General features: G+C 43.6%; 1 protein-coding gene across 2 annotated transcripts in view; it reads right to left on the bottom strand.

Moving 5' to 3' along the window:
• SCARB2 (scavenger receptor class B member 2) overlaps positions 1 to 20,140 on the bottom strand; it is a 36,895-nt gene extending 16,755 nt beyond the window's left edge. The window contains exons 1-5 of one of the 2 annotated variants that reach the window (XM_042467293.1): positions 19,911 to 20,140; positions 3,586 to 3,743; positions 2,552 to 2,699; positions 1,177 to 1,365; positions 234 to 325 (exon numbers count right to left, since the gene is read on the bottom strand). In XM_042467293.1, the coding sequence (XP_042323227.1) occupies positions 234 to 325; positions 1,177 to 1,365; positions 2,552 to 2,699; positions 3,586 to 3,743; positions 19,911 to 20,027 (704 nt within the window). In that variant the 5' untranslated portion in view covers positions 20,028 to 20,140. The remainder of the gene's footprint in view (positions 1 to 233; positions 326 to 1,176; positions 1,366 to 2,551; positions 2,700 to 3,585; positions 3,744 to 19,910) is intronic. The other variant, XM_042467292.1, reaches the window with a different exon arrangement.
• Between the last annotated feature and the right edge of the window lie 712 nt (positions 20,141 to 20,852).

The raw sequence follows: 20,852 nt of genomic DNA, 5'->3' as shown, positions 1-20,852 counted from the left end.
TCAAACTACAGCATGTGGGAAGGTGAGAGTTACTCCTTCCCTTTCTTGCTGCTATCCTCACCCCCTCCAACCCCTCAAGCTAATCACATTAAGAAAACAAAGGCCCACTCGGACTGATTTGTACATTTTTGAAATAAAAGGAATTTTTCAAAATTTGATCCATGGCATATGCAATGCAATCAATTTCCCCACTAAACGTGAAACAAGGAAGCAAAAAATATAAAAAAAATTACTCTTTTCCTCTCCATTTGATAATCCTTGTGAAGTCAAGATAGTTCTTCTTTCCACTTAGCATGATGTACTCGCCATCATCAGATCCATTCGTCTAGAAACAAATCCAGATAAGCAGACAAAAAGAGAGCAATCATTTTCTTGGTATTTTTGTTTGGTTCCTAAAATGTGGCCAAATAAGATGGCAGGCAAGAATCTCCTAATGGCTGACACCATTACAAGCACTGGGAGATCCTACTGAAATGAGGAAGGCCAAAGGGCTCACCAGCAGAGCACCTGCTTTACACACAGAAGGTCCAAGACTCAGTGTCTGGCATTTCCCAATAAGGCTAGGAAAAACTGCTGTCTCAAACTTTATAAAGCTGACATCAGTCAAGAGCTAATAATGGCTGCTGCCACACTGCACAGTTAATGCAGAATTAAAACGGCACATGTTCTCACAGGCTCTGGACTGTGCTAGGGGAGATCAAAGAAGGAAGGGATCAGTCAAATGGCTCCACAGAAATAAAGAGAGGGTTAAATATAATCTGAATCCTTTCACACAGGACAATAGGAGCTCCAGGTTCAAATTCACACCCATATTACAACATGTTCCTTGCCTTTATTCAACCAGGTCAATGAGAAGGGAGGAATAAAAACAGGTAAGATGACTGAGCTGAGTGTCATGCCTCCCACCTGGGATAGCATAGCAATCACTGTAATTTTGGGGTCTGGTGTTCAAGCCTGCAGATGGAGAGCATTCTAAATGCAACTGAATCACAGATTTGTATATTGGGGCTGGGATCGTGGTTACTGGTGCAAATCAAAACTCAAAGGGGAAGGAGGGAATATACAGGGTTTTCACAGTTTGATCCTTTCACGGGGAGGGGGAATGTTTGCATCATCGGAGAAAAGAAAAAAGAAAAAGCAATGACCTAGTCACACCCACTGAAAGTAGAAGCTCACCTTTTTAAAAAAGCCAAAATCTGAGTCAATACTGGGACGAAATTTGTGTAAAGCACTGAGAAGTTTGTCTGTGTAACCCCACAACAGCTCGTGTACTGAGTGTGTCGTGAACATCTCTTCTTCATATAAGAGGAGCAAAATCTCTGCAGGTAAATGCATGGGAGTTGATGTAGCCAGGTCCATTGCAACCTTAAACAGAGAGTAGAAAATACATATTAACATGTGACATATATATGAACTTACTAGGAAGAATCCAGTGAGAACTATGTGCAGGCATAATGTCATTGCTATGTATGTACTTTTATGGTAATTGCAAAGCCTGGTACCCAGCTCCTCCATCCTTAACCTAGGTTTCTCTACATCATGGCAGAACGTAGGATTCAAATCCATGACCACCAAAGGCATTTCATGGTCTCAGCAAGGAATGGACAAACTTTTATTCCTTTACAAAGACACATGCAGCAGTGGGTGACAGCTGTATGTCATGTTGGTAAGCAAAGGATGGATTAACAGTGTGTTATGACATCCCCTCGAACTTCATTCAGACATTCTTCCTCTCATAAATACATAGACCATCCATCCACCTATGCCATTATTTATTATATCCGGCCTTTCTCCCTCACTGGGACTCAAGGCAACTTACAAACAGGCAGAGAATACAATAAAACACATGTAATTAAAACATGCAAAAGTTATACTAAAACCTAAATAATATAATTACTAAAATTAAAACCAATTAAAATGGTACTTTAAAACAAATTAAAAAACAGTACAGTGCCATAAAAGGCCCCCACTTTTTTGTTAATATCAGTTTCCAAAGGCTTTCTGGTTAACCTGCTGCCAAAAGGAAAACAAAGAAAGAACCTTTCATACTTGGCTAGGAAGGGAGTTCTAAAATGTGGAAGCAGCAATAGAGAAGGCTTTCTCCCATGTTCTAACCAACCATGCCTGTGAAGGTGGTGGGATAGAGAGAAGGGTCTCCCTGACATATCTTAAAGTTCAGGCAGGCTCATAGGAAAAGATGTCCTTCAACATTTTCCAAAATAAATAAATAATGCTCCAAAATATTTTCTTGTGTGCATGGCATTTCCACAATGCTTGGAGCCCTCCCCAGGGCCTCCAGGGGTCCAAATGAATTTTTTCAACATTTTTCAAAATGTTTTTTGTCTCAAAATGCCCCCTAGGGGCACAGGAAAGCCCAAAATATACCCCATGACACCTAGAGGCAGTGTTGTGTAATTTAATGAATAATATAACACATTACATAATACTATTACTTTTTGCTTTCCAAAGTACAGTGGGCTCTTGGTATCTGCTTCCAGACCAGTTATCTGTACTTGCTGTGCACCTTGCCACCAGACAGTTCAAGACTTACCACTGCAGGCACATTCACTGTCCTGATCCGATCAACCTCTGGATCTCCCACTGACATCTCACGTTCAAAGAAATAAGTTTTGGGGTTGAAAGAAGAGACTTTCGTGTCATTGTCTAAAATATGGACATCAACTCGGGGCCTGACTTCCCTGTAAAAAGGGAGAAAGAAACATTTAGCTTTTTAAAAATGCATCAGAAACACATACAGAGAGGAAGTCAAAAGAAGTGTTGTCCCTTTATGAAAGGATGCACTATGTAAAACCTACTGTAGTCTTTAACACAGGGAGCATTAAGTGACAAAAGCACCACTACATAAGGCTGTCAGATAGTCCCAAGGCTGATGGCAGAGTTGAGATACGTTACTTTTCTGCATGGCATCTCCCAAAATCTCCAGCCAACATGATGTTAGGCCAGCTGGCTGGGGGATTCTGGGAGTTATGACCCAAAGAACTTAATTTGCCTATGGTATTCTTGCAACCTTTCCCTCATCTCTGTATCCCCTGAATTTAAGATAGAGTCACAGAGTCATAAATTCTATGGCGTTAGTCTCAGAATCATAATAACAGCACTTATCATTTTTAGTGAAGAAAACCAACAATCAGCACAAACATATTTTTAATGTTAAGGCCCTCTAATAGAAATATGAATGCCAATTGTTACCCCTGCTCCTAGTTATTCCATTCCTTCAATAAATGTTGATAAATAAATAAACACATAAATAAATAAATCCATCTGCGCAATCTCCAAGACCTTAGGAAGCCTTTCCAGACTGAAAGTTCTTTGGAGAAGCCCAGAACCTAGGTCAGATAAATTTTAGCAAGCAGGCTGCTCCACCAGATGTTAAGATGATCTACATGTGTATGCTGCAGAGTAGTGGTCCCCAAACTGTGCTCTTTAAGGGATTTGGGGCTTCAGCTCCCAGAATCCCAGATTATTGGCCAACATGGCTGAAGCTTCTGGGACCTGATGACCAAAATCTCTTAAAGGGCACAGTTTGGGGACCACTACCGTAGAGTATAAAGTGAACAAAAGTACCTGTAAGTGTATGGTCCAACTTCCCTCACTAAAGGAGATTCACCCTGAAGCACTTCTAAAGGGTTGGTCAAGTTAAAAAAGAAGAACTGCATATAAACGGGTGGTGTAGATTCTTCCCACATCTCAAAAACTTCTGTACCATTTTTTAACACCATTTGCTGAAAAACAAAAAGGCAAACAATAAGTCACACCTTCAAAAAGGGCACAGAGTATAAAATTTAACATGCAAACAGAAAGAATCTATTCACTCAGTAGCTCAAAACTAAACATTTAACAAGTCTTGTGCTGTGTCAGGAAATAAAAAGAACATGATCAAAATCTCTATAGATTATATGTACACAGAAAATTTGCACTTGTCTCTTAAATTTTGTCTCCATGGGCCAAAACGCCCGATTTCCCCCTTTCCCAGACCAAATCCAGGGCAAAACACACTTACAAGGGAGTAAAAAAACTTACCTGTTCTGGGAAGATCCAGAGCTCTCTATTTTCGTGGCATGCCAGCTGTCTGCATGGGTATCCCACTGGCCCACTCAGTGTATTCACCACCACCGCAGGTCACTTATTCTGAGGTCACTCATGTGACCATTGCTGGACCCCTCATTCTGACTTCAGAAGTGAGCAACCTACAGTGGTGGTGAATGCACCAGATGGCCCAGCAGGATGCCTGTGCAGAAAACCACTGCACCACAGAAAAAGAGGCCAAGGGAATGGGGGGGAAATGGAGTAGCTGCCCCTGGAGTATCCTGGCCAGTACAGATGAGGCCTTAGAATAGGAAGTTGAGAAGATGGACCATGTCCAGAAGAGGACAACCAAAATGGTGAAGGGTCTGGAAACCATGCCCTATGAAGAGTAACTTAGGGAGCTGAGTATGTTTAGCCTTGAGAAGAGAAGGTTAAGAGGTGATGTGATAGCCCTGTTTAAATATTTGAAAGGATGTCATATCGAGGAGGGAGTAAGCTTCTTTTCTGCTGCTTCAGAGAACAGGACCTGGAACAATGAATGCAAGCTACAGGAAAAGAGATTCCACCTCAACATTAGGAAGAGCCTCCTGACAGTAAGAGTTGTTCAACACTAGAACGCTCTACCTCACAGTGTGGTGGTCTCCTTCTTTGGAGGTTTTTAAACAGAGGCTGGATGGCCATGTGTCAGCGGTGTGTGTGTGTGTGCTTTGATTGTGAGTTCCTGCATGGCATGATGCCGCCGCCATGCCATGTTAGATATCGCCAGCGGCACGCCACTTCAGGACTGTCTGTCCCGGGCCTAAGATTCTAATACTTCTTCCTGGCATTCTAATTCTCCATATACTGTACACAGATTTTTTCTCATATCCATTAGTACTGAACAATGCACTAAAAATGCAAATTCTGATCTACTCGAAAAAATGTTGAGTTCTGACACACAGTTAGAGTTGTACTGGCATTGGAAAAAAACAAAAACACTGCACTATACACTTCTATGGCAATGATTTAAAAATAAAAATTCATGGGTAGCCATGTTGGCTGTGCAGAAATATACAAATTTCCCAAGCAGTGATACCTTTGTTGTGCCACTTCCAAAGCATAAAATACATTATGCAAGCTTTTGAGGATTCACTGGCTATGCAGAGGTACAATCATTTTGTTGTCAGAGGAATAGCTATGGTCATCTGATTCAGTAGGCACTACAAGACTTTTGGACTGTCAGAAAGATGAACATGATATAAGCAAGTCCACTATATCATAAGTATGAAATGACACTGAATTTTTTACACTGAAATGTAAAATTTCTGATTTTTTGAAGCCATGGCAGGGAGAGGGAAGTATTTTAATTTGTTAGGGGAGGAATGAAAATTTTCAGAAAAATGGGAGGGGGGGTGATATTCACACATTTCATTTGTTACTTTAGAAAAATATTATGGTTTGCCATAAGATTATCACAACTGGCCAATTAAAAGTACAGTTTATTCAGACAATAACACCAAACTGAATTTAACATTTTTATTTTGTGTTACAAATGGAGCTACAAGTTCCTGAACTCTAGGGAACATATGGCCTCTAAAGAACATATTTGGTTTTTCCAGTTTATTAAAGCAAGCAAAAATCAGTAAAAAGAGAAGAAACCATCAACATTGGTAAGACTAAGAAAATTGTTTTGTCTCCTCTAGGTCTCCATAGTGTCAAGCAGACACAATGCACCTGTTTTCTACAAAAAGAAGTGACAAAAGAACAAAACCATGAACTGCAGTAATCTGATATGATACAGTCTTAATTGCCATTCTGTTACATTGTTTTCAGAAATAATTTTGGGTGAGTAAATATGTTAACATATTGTCTGAAACATTTTAGTCATCGTGCTAAAATGTATTCATTTATTTATACACTTCTATCCCACCCATCCTTCACAATGAGATCACAGTGGCATACAAGAAACAATTTAAAACAATTCCAGCTTAAAACCATAAACACTTTAAACAAGATAAAAACATGCTGAACAATATTTATTTAAAATAACATATTCCATGGTCTTCTTTCCCAATTTTTCTGTGTCCCCCCCAACTTTTCTGGGCCTTTATATTTCCAACTAGGTTCATATTCCACAGCAACATCTGAGGAAAAACTAGTGTTTTCCCATATTTTTTCCAGTTGATTTTTTCCTGGGCCTTCACACACACACACACACACACACACACACACACACACACGTAAATCATAGCAATGACAAAGAACAATAGCTTGTGACAATTCTGTTCATGATTAAATGTATGCAACACCAGTTGCATCACCATCCACAGCTGCACAACTAGTCAAACAGTGGTGTGGCCATTACAGCAGCACAACCAATATCAACACAATCATCACTGTTAAACAAATTAAATCTTTACAACAGCACAGCACACTCCCTTGGAGAGTGATGGAGTCTCCTTCTTTGGAGGTCTTTAAACAGAGCCTGGATGGCCATCTGTCAGAGGTGCTTGGACTGTATATTGCTGCATGGCAGGGGGTTGGATCTGATGGGCCTTGAGCTACCTTTCCGACTTTATGATTCTAAGATATACTTAAGTTAGGATGGAATGTGGTGGCTCAGTGGTTAAGATACCAATTCTGACGATCGGAAGGTTGGCAGTTCGAGGCTGGAGTGCTGCATGATGGGGTGAGCTCCTATCACTAGTCTCAGCTTCTGTCAACCTAGCAGTTGGAAAGCATGCAAATGCAAGTACATTAATAGGTACCACTTTGGTAGGAAGGTAACAGCATTTGGTGCAATCACGCCGGCCACATGACCTCAGGAGTTGTCTTCGAACCATGCTGGCTCTTTGGCTTAGTAATGGAGATGAGCACCACTCCCTATAGTTGGTTACAACTAGACATACATGTCAAGGGGCTACCTTTAGCTTTACTAAAGTTAGGATGGTCCACGCCATCATATATTCCATTTCAATGTATCAGTGTGAAATCTGGACAGTTAAGAAAGCTGATAGGAAGAGAATCAACTAATTTGAAATGTGGTCCTGGGGAGGAGACCATGGGCTGCTAAAAAGACAAATAAATGGGTCCTAGAGCAAATCAAACCTGAATTCTCCCTAGAAGCTAAAATGACTAAACTTAGGCTGATGTGTACTTTGACCATATCATGAGAAGACATGGCTCACTACAATAATGGTAAGGTAGAAGGCAGTAGGAAAAGAGGAGACTGCTTTCCAGATAGCCTCAGTCAAGGAAACAACAGCTTTTGAGTGTGCAAGATCTGATGATGATAGGGTCACCTGGAGGTCTCTCATTCACAGAGTTGTCATATGCCCTAGTTTACTTGACAGCAGTTAACAACAGTCTGAAATAAATTAAATCTCACTCTTGAACTAAATAATAACAACAAGAAAGGGAAGGCTAAAAGCATTATGGGACAAGTGATAGGATGAGAAGACATAATGCAAAATTAAGCAAATAGAAGAAAACTGGGAAGAATCAGGCAGAGAGGGAAGATTTCCTGTTTCTGGCCTGGCTTGGTTCATCCTTCCTTAGTAATCTGGTGGCCCCAGTCCTCTAGAGATCATCATACTGCTGGCATACTTAGAAACTTAGGGCCCTTTCAAGCTAGACAATTATAGCACTATGATTTTACTTTAACTGTCCTGGCTGCATCCTATAGGACACTGAGGTTTTGTAATCTGGGAAGACACCAGAGTTCTCCATTTGAGGTGCTCCTGAATTCTCCTCACATAACTGCAAATTCTAGAATTCCACAGGATGAAACTGTGGCAGCTGACGCACAGAGCCATAATTCTGAGGTGTGAAAGGGCCCACTACCGCTCAAAGTGCCCGAGCTAAAGCAATCCACTGGCCTCTGACTCTTCCATTGAAGGCAACAAATGCTGAGATGAGGACAGGAATGTTATTCTCGGGGTTGAACGTCTGGTTCCTCTAAACCCTGCATAACTCCTTGTCTTCTTCCCTCATGAAGCAAGAAGGTTAAATTATACAAAACATTCATCTATGTCATATATACTTCATAAGCATTTTAAATGATTGTGAAGTTGTTATGTTTGGTAACTGTTTTCACTTCAGTTCTTTGCCTCACAAGGAATTTTTGTATTTCACAATCTATGGATATATATATGTATATCCTATGGAGTTTGCCACACTCATTTCTTTGCCTCAAGATGTGGCTAATTCCATTAAGTCTGCAAACCTCATCCAGATTTTCATTTATGACTATTAGAACTGCAGAGTCAATAGCTTTTTCAGAGCTCTTAATCAAATTCACACACACACCTCCTCCATTTCTGCTGAACATTTAGCCAGAATGCAAAGTTCAAAAGCTTGCTTGTCAGGGCACACCAAAACATCACAAGCTAAGAAAGATAATGCCCTATTGTAGATGCTGTTTTTCCTCTATGGACATTGGCAGTTTATCTACGCTTTGCATTCCAGCAGACTCTGAAACTATCTTTTTTTTTGGGGGGGGGGGGGAGACCTCAAAGGCCTCTTTACTAATAAGATGCAGGAGAAAACAGCAATCACATACAGATAGCGGCCAAAGTCTGAAGTAGGTTAGAGTGAAAAGGTGTACTTTTTTTTGGTTAGCATTCAAAACAAGGGGGGGGGGGGGGGGGGATGCATTGGACATGGTGCCTGATCCTGCAAAAATTAAGAATACATGAACCTAAAATAAAGTTAATTACCAAAAAAGAAATAAAACACCAGAAAGCACCCAGTCTTGCAATAAGAGGAGTATGTCTGAATAAGTTATGTTCAAGAGATTTTGCCCACATAAACCACACCTTAACAAAGGAGTAGCACTTCTTGCTCAACAGTATACTTAAATTTGAGCAGCTCAGAGCTGAAGTGCAAATAAAGCAGATATCCTTTTTGGGAAAAGCTCACTCTTGATTTGGTTTCAGGATTCTGGAACGTTTCATGATACAGATCTGTAGGCTGGAGACACTGAGCTACCAGTACACAACTCAGTACTGTACTGTGCATATTTACTCAGATGTCCAACTGAGTTCAGTGGGACTTACCGCCAAATAAACAAGCATATAGTTGCAACCTTAGAAGCCAACACAAAGGTGTAGGACTGACACTTGGGTTCAAAGAACCCCTGTAGAACCTCACAATCCAATACAGTTCACAATGCAGCAATACCATACTAAACTCGTCCATATATAGTTTCAAGATTAAACAGATAACATAATCTAACAGTCTTTAAAAAAAGACGCAAAATCTCTAGAACAGATTAAGTCTCCCATATCCAAAATGCTTGGTTTAGATTTTTGTTGGATTTTGGAATACAGTACCAAGAAAGCCCCGTGGACTTTTGCTGCTTGCTGGGTTGTACCTCCGGAGCCTTGGCTGCTGTGACCCTGTGCAACTGCGCAGTTTAGAGGACTCCCTGCCGGACCATCTACAGCAGGCAGTAGGGCTAATGGGTTGGATATAGCCAGCCGAGCCATAGCTTTAGTGGAATGATTTTATCGTTAGTCTTCCTCTGCTTTGGTTCCTTGATAGGGGAGAGTCTTTGGACATGGAATGTGGGAGGCGTGGGGAGGTGGTTGGCAATTGTGAGGTTGAAGTTGGAGTTTCCATTGGAGTAGTGTGGGGCAGGGGGAGATATGGCGGTAGGAGGGTGGAAATACAAAAGAAAGGAAGGCGAGATCAATGCCTAATATCTATCTCTCCTTCCATCCACTCTCCTAACCAAAGCGAACTGAGGGTCAGTGCAACTGTACCACAAACCCTGTCTCTGCTCCTGTGCAATGCCAGGTCAGTTAGGAATAAGACCCACATAATATACGACCTCATCCAAGAGAAGAACTGCGACCTGGCTTGCATTACTGAGACCTGGCTTGGGCCTGAGAAAGAAGCAGTGTGGGTACAGGCCCTCCCGGTCGGGTACTCAGTGAAGGACCAGATCAGGTTAGGTGGGCGGGGTGGTGGTGTTGCCTTGGTCCATAAGAACACCCTTCCTTTGACCAGGAACCATGTCCGAAAAACTGACTTCATCGAGTGTGTTTACCTGACCTTGAGTACCAGGGACAGACTGGGGATTCTGTTGGTCTACCATCCACCCCGTGCGCTAACAGATTCCCTGGCCGAGCTGACACAACTGGTCTCGGAACTGGTGTTGGAGTCCCCTAGGCTTCTTGTCCTGGGGGACTTCAACATCTCTTTCGAGGCCAGTCATGGTCCAACTGGTGCGGCTCGGGAGTTCATGGCTACCATGACTGCCATGGGCCTGTCCCAATTGGTTGTAGGGCCCATACATTGTGCGGGTAACACCCTCGATGTTGTCTTTTGTACGGACATGGATAATCCGTGGGCAGAGGTTCTTAATGTCTCTGCTCTACCATGGATGGACCATTTCCTGGTCGAAGTTCGAATCAAGGCTTCTACCTTAAGCCCCCCTGGGGGTGGAGGACCTATTAGGATGGTCCACCCTCGAAGGCTGATGGAACCCAAAAGGTTCCAGGAAACCCTAGAGGGGTATATGGTTGGTACTGACGGCGAATCTGTTGATGCCCTGACTAACATCTGGGATAAAGATCTCTCCAGGGCTATACACAGTATCGCTCCCAAGTGTCCTTTCCAGCCTGCTTCCAATAAACAACCCTGGTACATGGAAGATCTCAGGGAAAGGAAGCAGGCCGTGCAACGACTAGAGCGCAACTGACGAAGACATCAGCACTTAGCCGACAAGACACTCCTAGACTCTCTTTTGAAGGTCTATGGAGTGACGATAAGTGCAGCTAAGCATTCATTTTATGCTGCACGTATTGCATCTGGGAGTCGCGTCTGGCAGAGCTGTTCAGGGTGGTGAGGGAGCTGACACAACTGCCCCCCCCCCGAACCCTATTTTAGAACCATGTAAAGCCTGCTGCAACGAATTTAACAACTTCTTCACAGATAAAATCTCTCGGCTAAGGGTTGATCTCAACGCCAGTATTTTTTCAGAACCTATAAGAGACGCATCCAGAGACTCCGTGGACTCCATTAAACTGGATCGCTTTGAGTTTGTTAGTACCAAGGAAGTGGACAAGATTCTTCGAAGTGTTAGGAAGACGACATACTCTCTCGATCCCTGCCCTTCATGACTGGCAGCCCAAGGGGGGACGGTGGTTGCTTCTATGCTACGCCGTATAATCAATTCATCTTTCAGGGAGGGGCATTTTCCATCAAGTTTAAAGACAGCAATAGTAAAACTGTTGCTAAAAAAAACCTCCCTGGACCCCCTGATTCGGAAGAATTATCGGCCTATTTCGCTGCTGCTTTTTCTGGGGAAGGTGATTGAGAGAGCGGTTGCTTTTCAGCTTCAAGGGATCTTGGAAGAAACAGATTTTCTAGGCCCATTTCAAACTGGCTTCCGGGCGGGCTATGGAGTTGAGACTGCCATGGTCGCCTTAGTCGATGATCTCCGTCTGGGCATGGACAGGGGTAGCGTGTCCCTGTTATTGCTTTTGGACAGCGGCTTTCGATACCATTGACCACGTATCCTTCTGGAATGCCTGAGGGAGTTAGGTATCGGGGGCACTGTACTCCAGTGGTTCCATTCCTACCTCTCGGGTAGATTCCAGATGGTGCAGCTGGGGGACGTTTGCTCCGATAAGAGGGCGCTCACATCTGGTGTCCCTCAAGGAGCTATTTTGTCCTCCATGCTATTCAACATTTACACGAAACTGCTGGGAGAGATCATCCGGAGACACGGGGCGCGGTGTTATCAGTATGCTGATGACACCCAAATATGTTTCTCTGTGTCTCCGACTGATGCAGTGACTAGGGATGGCATCTCTCCTCTAAATGCTTGTCTGGAGTCGGTAATGGGCTGGATGAGGGAAAACAAACTCAGTCTGAATCCAGTGAAAACGGAAGTACTAGTGATAGGCTCCCCCGGTCCGGGTGGTGTAATTTGTCCACCTGTCCTGAATGGGGTCATGCTTCCCCTGAAGGACTCAGTTTGCAGCTTGGGGGTGCTTTTGGACTCGTCGCTCCAGTTGACTTCTCAGGTGGATGCGACGGTCAGAAGCACCTGCTATCAGCTTTGGCTGATATGCCAGCTGCGACCCTACCTAGACCGGGGGGACCTTAAAACTGTGGTACATGCTCTGGTAACCTCTCGGTTGGATTTCTGTAATGCCCTCTACATGGGGCAACCCTTGTACCAAACTCGGAAGCTTCAAATAGTACAGAATATGGCAGCCAGGTTGGTCATTGGATGTTCCAGGGCTGACCACATAACACCAGTTCTGTATGATCTCCATTGGCTGCCTGTTCGCTTCCGGGCACAATACAAGGTGTTGGTTATAACCTATAAAGCCCTAAATGGCTTGGGCCCAGGGTACTTGGAGGACCGCCTCTCCCCATATAATCTGCCCCACACACTCAAGTCATCTGGGAAGAATCTGTTGAGGATCCCTTCTTCTAGATATATGTCAACTTCACAGAGAGCTTTTTCCATCTCGGCACCTGGGATCTGGAACACCCTTCCTGAGGAACTCCGTGCCGCCACCTCCCTAGATCTCTTTAAAAAGAGATTGAAGACTCAATCCTTCCCCGAGGTTCCTTGTTAAGGTGATCCTTCCCCAAAAATGTGTAACAACCTCAAGTACATCAGCTGGCTTGGTCTTGTTCTTAGAGGTTTAATATGTATTTTATTGGTAATTGTAATGTTTTATCAGTTTCATATATCTATTGCATTTGCTTTTATATATTGTACTGTTTTATAATTTTCTTGTACACCGCTATGATCTATTTGGAATAGCGGTTTATAAATAAAATGTATTACTATTATTATTATTATTATCCAAGAAAACTCCTAACTACTTGAAGGCACACAACACACACACACAAATGAGTATCCTGGCAATATATAGACCTAAGTCTAAACACAAAATTCATTTATAATTCAAATTTACCCCAAAGGTAATTTTATACAATGATTTGTGCATGAAATACAGTTTGTGTACACTGAACCATCAGCAAGCAAAGGTTTCACTGCAGTCACACATGAGGGGGGGAAATAGATTTTGGAGTGTTTCGAAATTCCAATAAGAGAGACTCAACATGTAACAAAAGAGAAGCTTTTAAAAGACAGCACATAATAAAATCCAAGAAATGATCGGTCTTGATTATACCAGGCCAAAACGCCGAAACATGGGGCATGATCTGGAGTGCCCTGCTGCCTGCATTCCTCAATAGGAGTTCATTCACTCTTTATTCATCTTTCCAGAGCTCAAGGTGCAAATGCAAACAGTTTCCATGTTAGCCCTGGCTGGCGTTATTCTGTTCCACATTTTTTTTTTACTTGCTATTCTGAAAAATAGAATCATTTGTTGTTAGCTGCCTTCCTATCACTCTCGACTCATGGCGACCAAACTAATGAGACATCTCCAAGGTCAGCTATCCTCTACCTCCCTGCTCAGATCCTGCAGGCTCAGGCCCTTGGCCTCCCTGATTGAGTCTATCCTTCTGGCCTTCCTCTTTTTCTACTGCCCTCTACCTTTCCTAGCATCATTGTCTTTTCTAATGAATCATGACTTCTCATGGCTAAAGTATGACAGCCTCAATTTAGGCATCTTGGCTTCCAGAGAGAGTTCAAGCTTGAATTGTTCTAGGATCCATTTGTTTGTCTTTTGGGCTGTCCATGGTATCCTCAGCACTCTTCTCCAGCACCACCTCTCAAATGAATTAATTTTCTTTTTATCTGCTTTCTTCACTGTCCAGCTGTCACATCCATCAGGGAATAGTGAATACAGTGGCATGAGTAATTCTAACTTTAGTATTCAGCTGTACATCTTTACACTTTAGGATCTTGTTTAGTTCTTTCATAGCTGCTCTTCCCATTCCTAATCTTCTGATTTCTTGACTGCAGCCTCCGTTCTGATCAATGTTTGATCCAAGGTATGGGAAATCTTTAACTATTTTGATTTCCTCATTATCTAGGTTGAATTTATGTAAATCCTCTGTGGCCCTTAAATTTGTTTTCTTTAAGTTTAACATTAGGCCTGCCTCTGCACTTTCTTCTAAGATTTTCTTTAGTGATTGTTCCAAGTCTGTAATGTTTTCTGCTAGCCTAGCATAGAAACAGAGGGAAAGGTAACAGGGGAGGTTGAGGTAATTCCAAGGCCAGGATACTTAAGGTTCCCCCCAAATATCCTGGCCAGTGCAGACAAGGCTACAGTTTATTAAAAAATAAAACTTTAAAGCTCTGATCATAATAACTATTGGGGTTTTGTTTTTTTTGTTTTTTGGTGTGACATCCAAACTAGGCAAGCTGGAGCTACTGCTAACCTAAATTACTTCCAAGCCATGATTCCAGTTCTTGGTTAAGGAAGCAATTTGTGGTTAACACTAATCAGAGTTCGCCCATGTACTTACCTAGAGTTTGGACATAACGACAAGCTATGAGCGTTTCAAACTGCAGAAAGGCATGGAGGAACCTCAGTGATGACTTCCACCCACCTCTGTTGCACCAAGGCTGGGAGAATGGCTGGATGCTTCTGATAATCATCAAAGGGTGGCACCACACATGCCATGACAAGCAGAATGGTTGAAGGCTGGTTATTATATATAATGAAAGGTGACAGCTATGCTTAAAGGAGGCTTATTTATTCCAGGAAATCAATATTCAGGGCTACCTGAAGACTTTGGGTATGTAGGAGGCTGGGAAATCAAGGGTGGAACTGCACACTATTACATGCATATATGTAGTGCATCTAACCAAAAGTGCTGATGGCTGTTTTTTTTGGGAACAGGATTTGGAGCACAAAACACAGTGGAAGAAGGGAGTGCTTGATCCTTTCCATTCTCATCACTTTTCCATTCCAGACCTACCCTGCCCAGCCACCACTCTGTCTCCCTGAGTTATAAAGATCATGTGAGTATTTCTTAGCCAATATCTGCATTATGGAAGCGCAATCAGCTATATGTTACCAATGTGAATACCACAGCATTCTACTAAGGTCCATAGGACAGAAAGAAATTAGGTTCCTTCCCTTGGTTCCTCATTCGCTTCCACTTTGAAAGGCAGCAACCACGAGACAAGCACGGTAACCAAGCACAACCTCTGGCCAAGTGGGGAGTGGGAGTGTCTATCTATACACACACAGACCCAATAACAAATCAACCCACACCATCCAGACCATAAAGGTCACAGTAAGACAACCACCTTGCAGTGCAGAAAGAACAAACTACTATCAGGTTTGCCAGTGGCAAAATATAGAGCTTTCTTTTACTCTCAGCAATGTGTCTGTAATGTGAGAGACTACCATCATAAGAATGTGGCAGGGTGGTGTCTGGATGTACCTGTTGCTGTTATTGTTGCTGCGTATCTTCAAGTCATTTCTATCTTACAGAAAACCTATTGTGGAATTTTCTTAACAGGATTCATTCAAATGGGGGGTTGCCACTATCTTCCTCTTCAGGATGAGAGAGTGTGACATGCCCGAGGTCTGTCAGTGGGCTTCAGTGGCTGAGCAGGGATTGGTATCCTGCTCTCCCTGAGTCCTATTCCAACACGGAAACCACTGCACCATGCTGGCTCCTTTGGTTATACTACACACACCTTTACTGAGACAGTTTTGTTTCACACTTTGTGTTGTTGTTATTATTATTTCCTGCCCCCCCCAACACTGAGGATTTATAAACTACTTTGAAATGTGGTACTTCTAAAAAGTTGTTGTATCACATAAATACTTAAGCAAAGAAACAAATATTACTGATTCAATAATATATTTGACAATACTGTATTAGCCACCCTAAAATTATGCTGCACAATAAGGCAGGCTGTTAAAAAACAACCTTAAATAAAGGTACTTGAAGAGACATTGTTGTTTTATTTTTACTTTCACCTGGCCCTCTGCCACAAATGTCTAACCAATTACATTCAGGCTGGACTAATCGTAAGTCTAGGATGTTAATAGGATGTTAATATGACAGTTGAGGTTAAACCATTGTGCTATAACTGTGCAGCATGGGTTCCTCTTTCAAAAAGAATAGCAGAGACCGTTTTTTTAATGACATCTAAAGAAGCGTATAGAACTCTTCCTACTTTACTATTTGGTTGTCCTCCTCCCTGTTCAAGAAATAGAACTACCATGTTGCACCATATCTATGGCAAAGCGTTATGGTATGCCAGGTGTATGTGGACAAACTGTACTTCTGAGCCAGGGTTGCCATTTGTTCTGGAAAACCTGGAAAATCGCAGACTGAAGGAATGTCCTAAAAAATGTCCCGGCCAGCTAGGCCAGTTGAAGTAGTAAATCCTTCTCCTTCGTTGCGGGCCACTGGGTAGGTTAAAATGTGGTAGTGGCACTGAAGCAGGAAACCATGCAAGGAACTGGCATGGATGGAAACCTCATCCCATCCTGCAGGCTTTGCCACCTTATTCTTCAACTCCCTCCTTTCTTCCCTGACAGCCCAGAAGGCAGAAAAGGAAAGGAAGCAAGTAGAGATAGCCTTGTGTAGTCTGATGATTGTGTTAGTGGCTTGAAGCTAAGGCATGATGGAACTTCACTTGTAAATAGTAGCCTCAAGAGAGACAATGGAGTCCCGTTATCCTCTGGGGTCGCTTGGAAGCCTCCCTCTCTTAACACCAGCTGTGGGGAAAAAGAAGGGGAAAAAGAACTCTAGCTTGATACTGGTACTGAAGTCAAATCATAATGGTACAAAAGCCCAATGATTCATGTATTGAACTTGCATAGTCAGAATGTGAATTAATAACTGCATAAAATGCATATGAGATGCATGGATATGAGGGGCTGGAATGTGGCAACCCAATTCCGAGCAAATATCAAGAGCCTTTTCCTCACAAGTAACACCAACATTGGGGGTTTGTAAACCACTCTGGAAGACTGCACTTCTGAAAAGTTATTGTATCATATAAATACTTAAGCAGGTGCACATTCTTGGAGTCATTTCACATCTGTCTTCAAAAACCGTGTGCCTGGTCATGGAAATGACCCACCACAAAAACACCCAGGACAAGAATTTTCCTCAGCAGCTGGCTTCACCTCAAAGGCAGTCCTCTTCAACGGAGTAGATTCACACATTTCCTTGTCAGTCACGAGTGTTGAGTAACTGTGATGAAACAGCGAGTAAAGTACATGTGGGGCAATCCAGATTTTAGGATAAGGAGCAGTGTCTTCACAGTGGGAAGAGTGCCATGCATCAGGGGTGGGGAGTGTGTTGCTCCACCAGTGCAGTGCAGGGTGACCAGATGTCCTCCTTTTCCAGGACACATCCTACATTTCAACCTTCTGTCCAGGAGGAATTTCAAAATGTCCTTCCTTTTGAGCCTAAGGTCCAAAACACACTGCAGAAATAATCCAAGTTGAGACTGCTTTAACTGGCCTGGCTTAACGCTAGGGAATCCTGGGAATTGTAGTTTATTGTGACACCAGAACTCTGACAGAGAAGGCTAATTGTCTCACAAAACTACAGTCTCCAGAATTCCCTAGTATTGAGACAGGAAAGCTAAAGTGGTCTCAAACTGGATTATTTCTACAGTGTTTTGGACCCATGAAGCATGAATTTAGATTTATATTCATGTTTTCCTCCATTTTGAGCATGGTTAAGCCTGAATTTATCTTTATATGAGTGTTTTTTCAGCTTTTATTTGGTAAGGACCTCCATTTTTCTTGAATTGCCTTCATTTTACGGTGCCTTGCCCTCCTCTGTGGTTATGACATCTGGTCACCATGTCCAGATGAAGCCGGACTGCAACTCCCATCAGCCACAGTCAACCGTGGTTAAGGACCATGGGACCTACGATCCAACATCACCTGGAGGGTCACACGTTCCCCACCCTGGTTATACATTAAGAGAAGAGAGTTGCTGTTGAGACAAGGGAGGGATACAGATACCCTGAGAAAACATTCAAGTGGTTGCTATTTTTCTCTCTAACACAATCATTCTGCAGATGGGAGAAAGCAATCTTGCAAAACACACACACACACACACACAGACACACAATCACACTGTTTCTTTTTTGCTCTTTTGCAGCCAGCTGTAAAAAAACCCAGCCACAAACAGCCAACTTCTACCTTACCATAAAGTCAATTATACTAGTGCGGTGTGATCTTGTGCATAGGCTTAATGAGAAAGAAATTCCACTGCGTTCCCTTACAAGTTTATTGGCCAGCTGGGCTTATTCCCAAGTAAATAGGAATGGCACGAAGATAGTGATTTGAGTGTTGGATGATAACTCTGGAGATCAGGGTTAGATTCCCAGCTTGGTCATATAACCCATTAGGCGAACTTGGGCAAGTCACACTCTCTCAGCCTCAGGGGAAGGCAATGGCAAACCTCCTCTTAACAAACCTTGCCAAGAAAACCCCATGATGAGTCCCCCCCTTAGGGTTGCCATGAGCTGGAAATGGCTTGAAGACACACAACAACAACAACAACTGGGGTGTAGGGTCCTGGCAGATACTGTATAAGCCCACAGTCTACACTAGAGTGCCAAAATGCAACATGGAACCTAAAAAAGCAAGGAGGAGGAGGAGGTTTTGTAGAAATACAATACAAATAAAAGGGAGGTATTTTTAAACAAAGGAATAAGTGTGTGTGCCATATATTCCCAGTGGATCAATACCGTCTGAGTCTCCATTATCCAGAAGCCCAAAATACTGTATTCCAAAATGCAAAACTTTTTTATGGGCGGCTGAGATAGTGACACCTCTTTGTCCTCTGACACAAACTTACAATTTTGGGCAAGTTTTTAATACAAATATTGTGTATAAAATTAAGTATGTGTGTTAAGGCCATGCGAAACAAATGAATTTGGTGTTTAAACTTGGGTCCCATTTCCAAGATATATTATTATATATAGTATAATAACGTATAATTATGCATAAGAGCCAGTGTGGTGTCATGGTTTGAGTGTTGGACTGTGACTCTGGAGAGCAGAGTTCGAATCCCCACTCGGCCATGGAAACCCACTGGGCAAGCCACACTCTCTCAGCCTCAGAGGATGGCAAAGGCCAACCCCCTCTGGACAAACCTTGCCAAGAAATCCCCACAATTGAGTCACCTCAAGGTTGCCGTAAGTCGGAAACAACTTGAAGGTACACAATAACAAGGTGACCAGAGGTCCTCCTTTCCCAGGACATGCCCTCCATTTCAACCTTCTGTCCAGGAGGAATTCCAAAACGCCCTCCATTTGGAGCATGGCTAAGGAGCATGAATTTACATTGACATGAGTGCTTTTAGGTTTTAATGGCTCATGTCCTCCCCTTTCCCTCCGAAGTCCTACATTTTGCTGTGCCTTATCCTCCTTTGAGGTTAAGGACACCTGGTCACCCTGAACAACAACAACAGCAACAACAATGTGTAAATATTCCCAAACCCAAATACTCTTGTAGTAGTAGTAGTAGTAGTAATGTGAAATCAAAACACCTCTCCAGATAAGAGAGAAAGTCAACCTCTATTTTCTGTCTGGTCCAGTCCTCACTGCAGAAATAATCCAGTTTGGGAGCGCTTTATCTTCTCTGGGTCAATGCTGGGGAACTGTGCCAACTGTGAAACATTGAGCCTTCTGGAGCCACAACAAACTACAAATCCCAGGATTCCCTGCAGCAGTGAGAGAGGACAGTTAAAGCGGTCTCAAACTGCATTATTTCTGCAGTGTGGACTGGACCTCCATTTTTCTTTCTTTCTTCCTTCCTTCCAGCCCTGACACGCGTCTCGCATCCTATTCCCGTAACGTGTGGATGCCACCCTTTAATAGACCAGTGTCTGCGAAATCTTCTGCTGCAACTTCTTTCCACAGAGGAGCGGCCCCCCCTCCTCGTCCTCCTTCCTCCTCTCTCCCTGACACGCGTCTCTCTCGCGTAACGTGTGGAGGCCCTCCTCACCTGCTTGACCTGGAGGTCGACCACCTTCTCGAGGACGCGGGCGGCGAGGAGAGCGATGCTGAGGACCAGGCAGGTCAGGGCCAGGACCCCCGCCGAGGCCAGGCACAGCTTCCTCATGGCGGCGGCGGCGGCAGCAGCAGCAGCAGGAGCCAGGCCCGGCCGGGAGAAGAAGAAGAAGAGCCTCTCTGCTGGGTCTCCTCTCTCTCTCTCTCCGGCTCCTCCTCCTCTTCCCTCCAGGCGGAGGAGGAAGGAGGGACGAGGGAGGGCCCGGCCTCGGCCCCTGGCTCCCAGGCCAAAGGGAGGAGGAGGAGGAGGAGGGCAACGGGCCGCTGGGCGCCTTGGTTTCGCTTTCCTAGTCCTCTCTCTCTCTCTCTCTCTCACGGGCCTCAGGACTAAGGCCTCCTCCCTCCATGGAGCTCAGCTGAGGGAAGCAGAGAGGGCTCTCAGGCCTAGAAATAAGGGAAGAAATGCAGCGCTTGCCCATAGGAAGACATTAGAGACATTGGGAAGATTGGCCCATAAGGAGACAGAGGATCATAGAAGGGTTGGAAGAGACCGCAACTAGGGCCAGGCTCCAGTCCAAGCCCATTCTGCCATGCAGGAAATCCCAATCAAAGCATCCCCAACAGATGGACATCCAGCCTCTGCTTGAAGACCTCCAAAGAAGGAGACTCCGCTACACTCCGAGGAAGGAGTGTCTTCCACTGTCGAACAGCCCTTACTCTCAGGAAGTTCCTCCTAATGTTGAGGTGGAATCTCTTTTCCTGCAGCTTGCATCCATTGCTCCAGGTCCTAGTCTCTGGAGCAGCAGAAAACAAGCTTGCTCCCTCATCAATATGACATCCCTTTAAATATTTGAACAGGGCTATCATATCACCTCTTAACCTTCTCTTCTCCAGGCTAAACATAGCCAGCTCCCTAAGTTGTTCCTCGGTCACCCTC

This window comes from Sceloporus undulatus, chromosome 5, assembly GCF_019175285.1.
Source record: "Sceloporus undulatus isolate JIND9_A2432 ecotype Alabama chromosome 5, SceUnd_v1.1, whole genome shotgun sequence".
Lineage (NCBI taxonomy): Eukaryota > Metazoa > Chordata > Lepidosauria > Squamata > Phrynosomatidae > Sceloporus > Sceloporus undulatus.
This window is presented reverse-complemented; position numbering and strand designations above follow the sequence as displayed.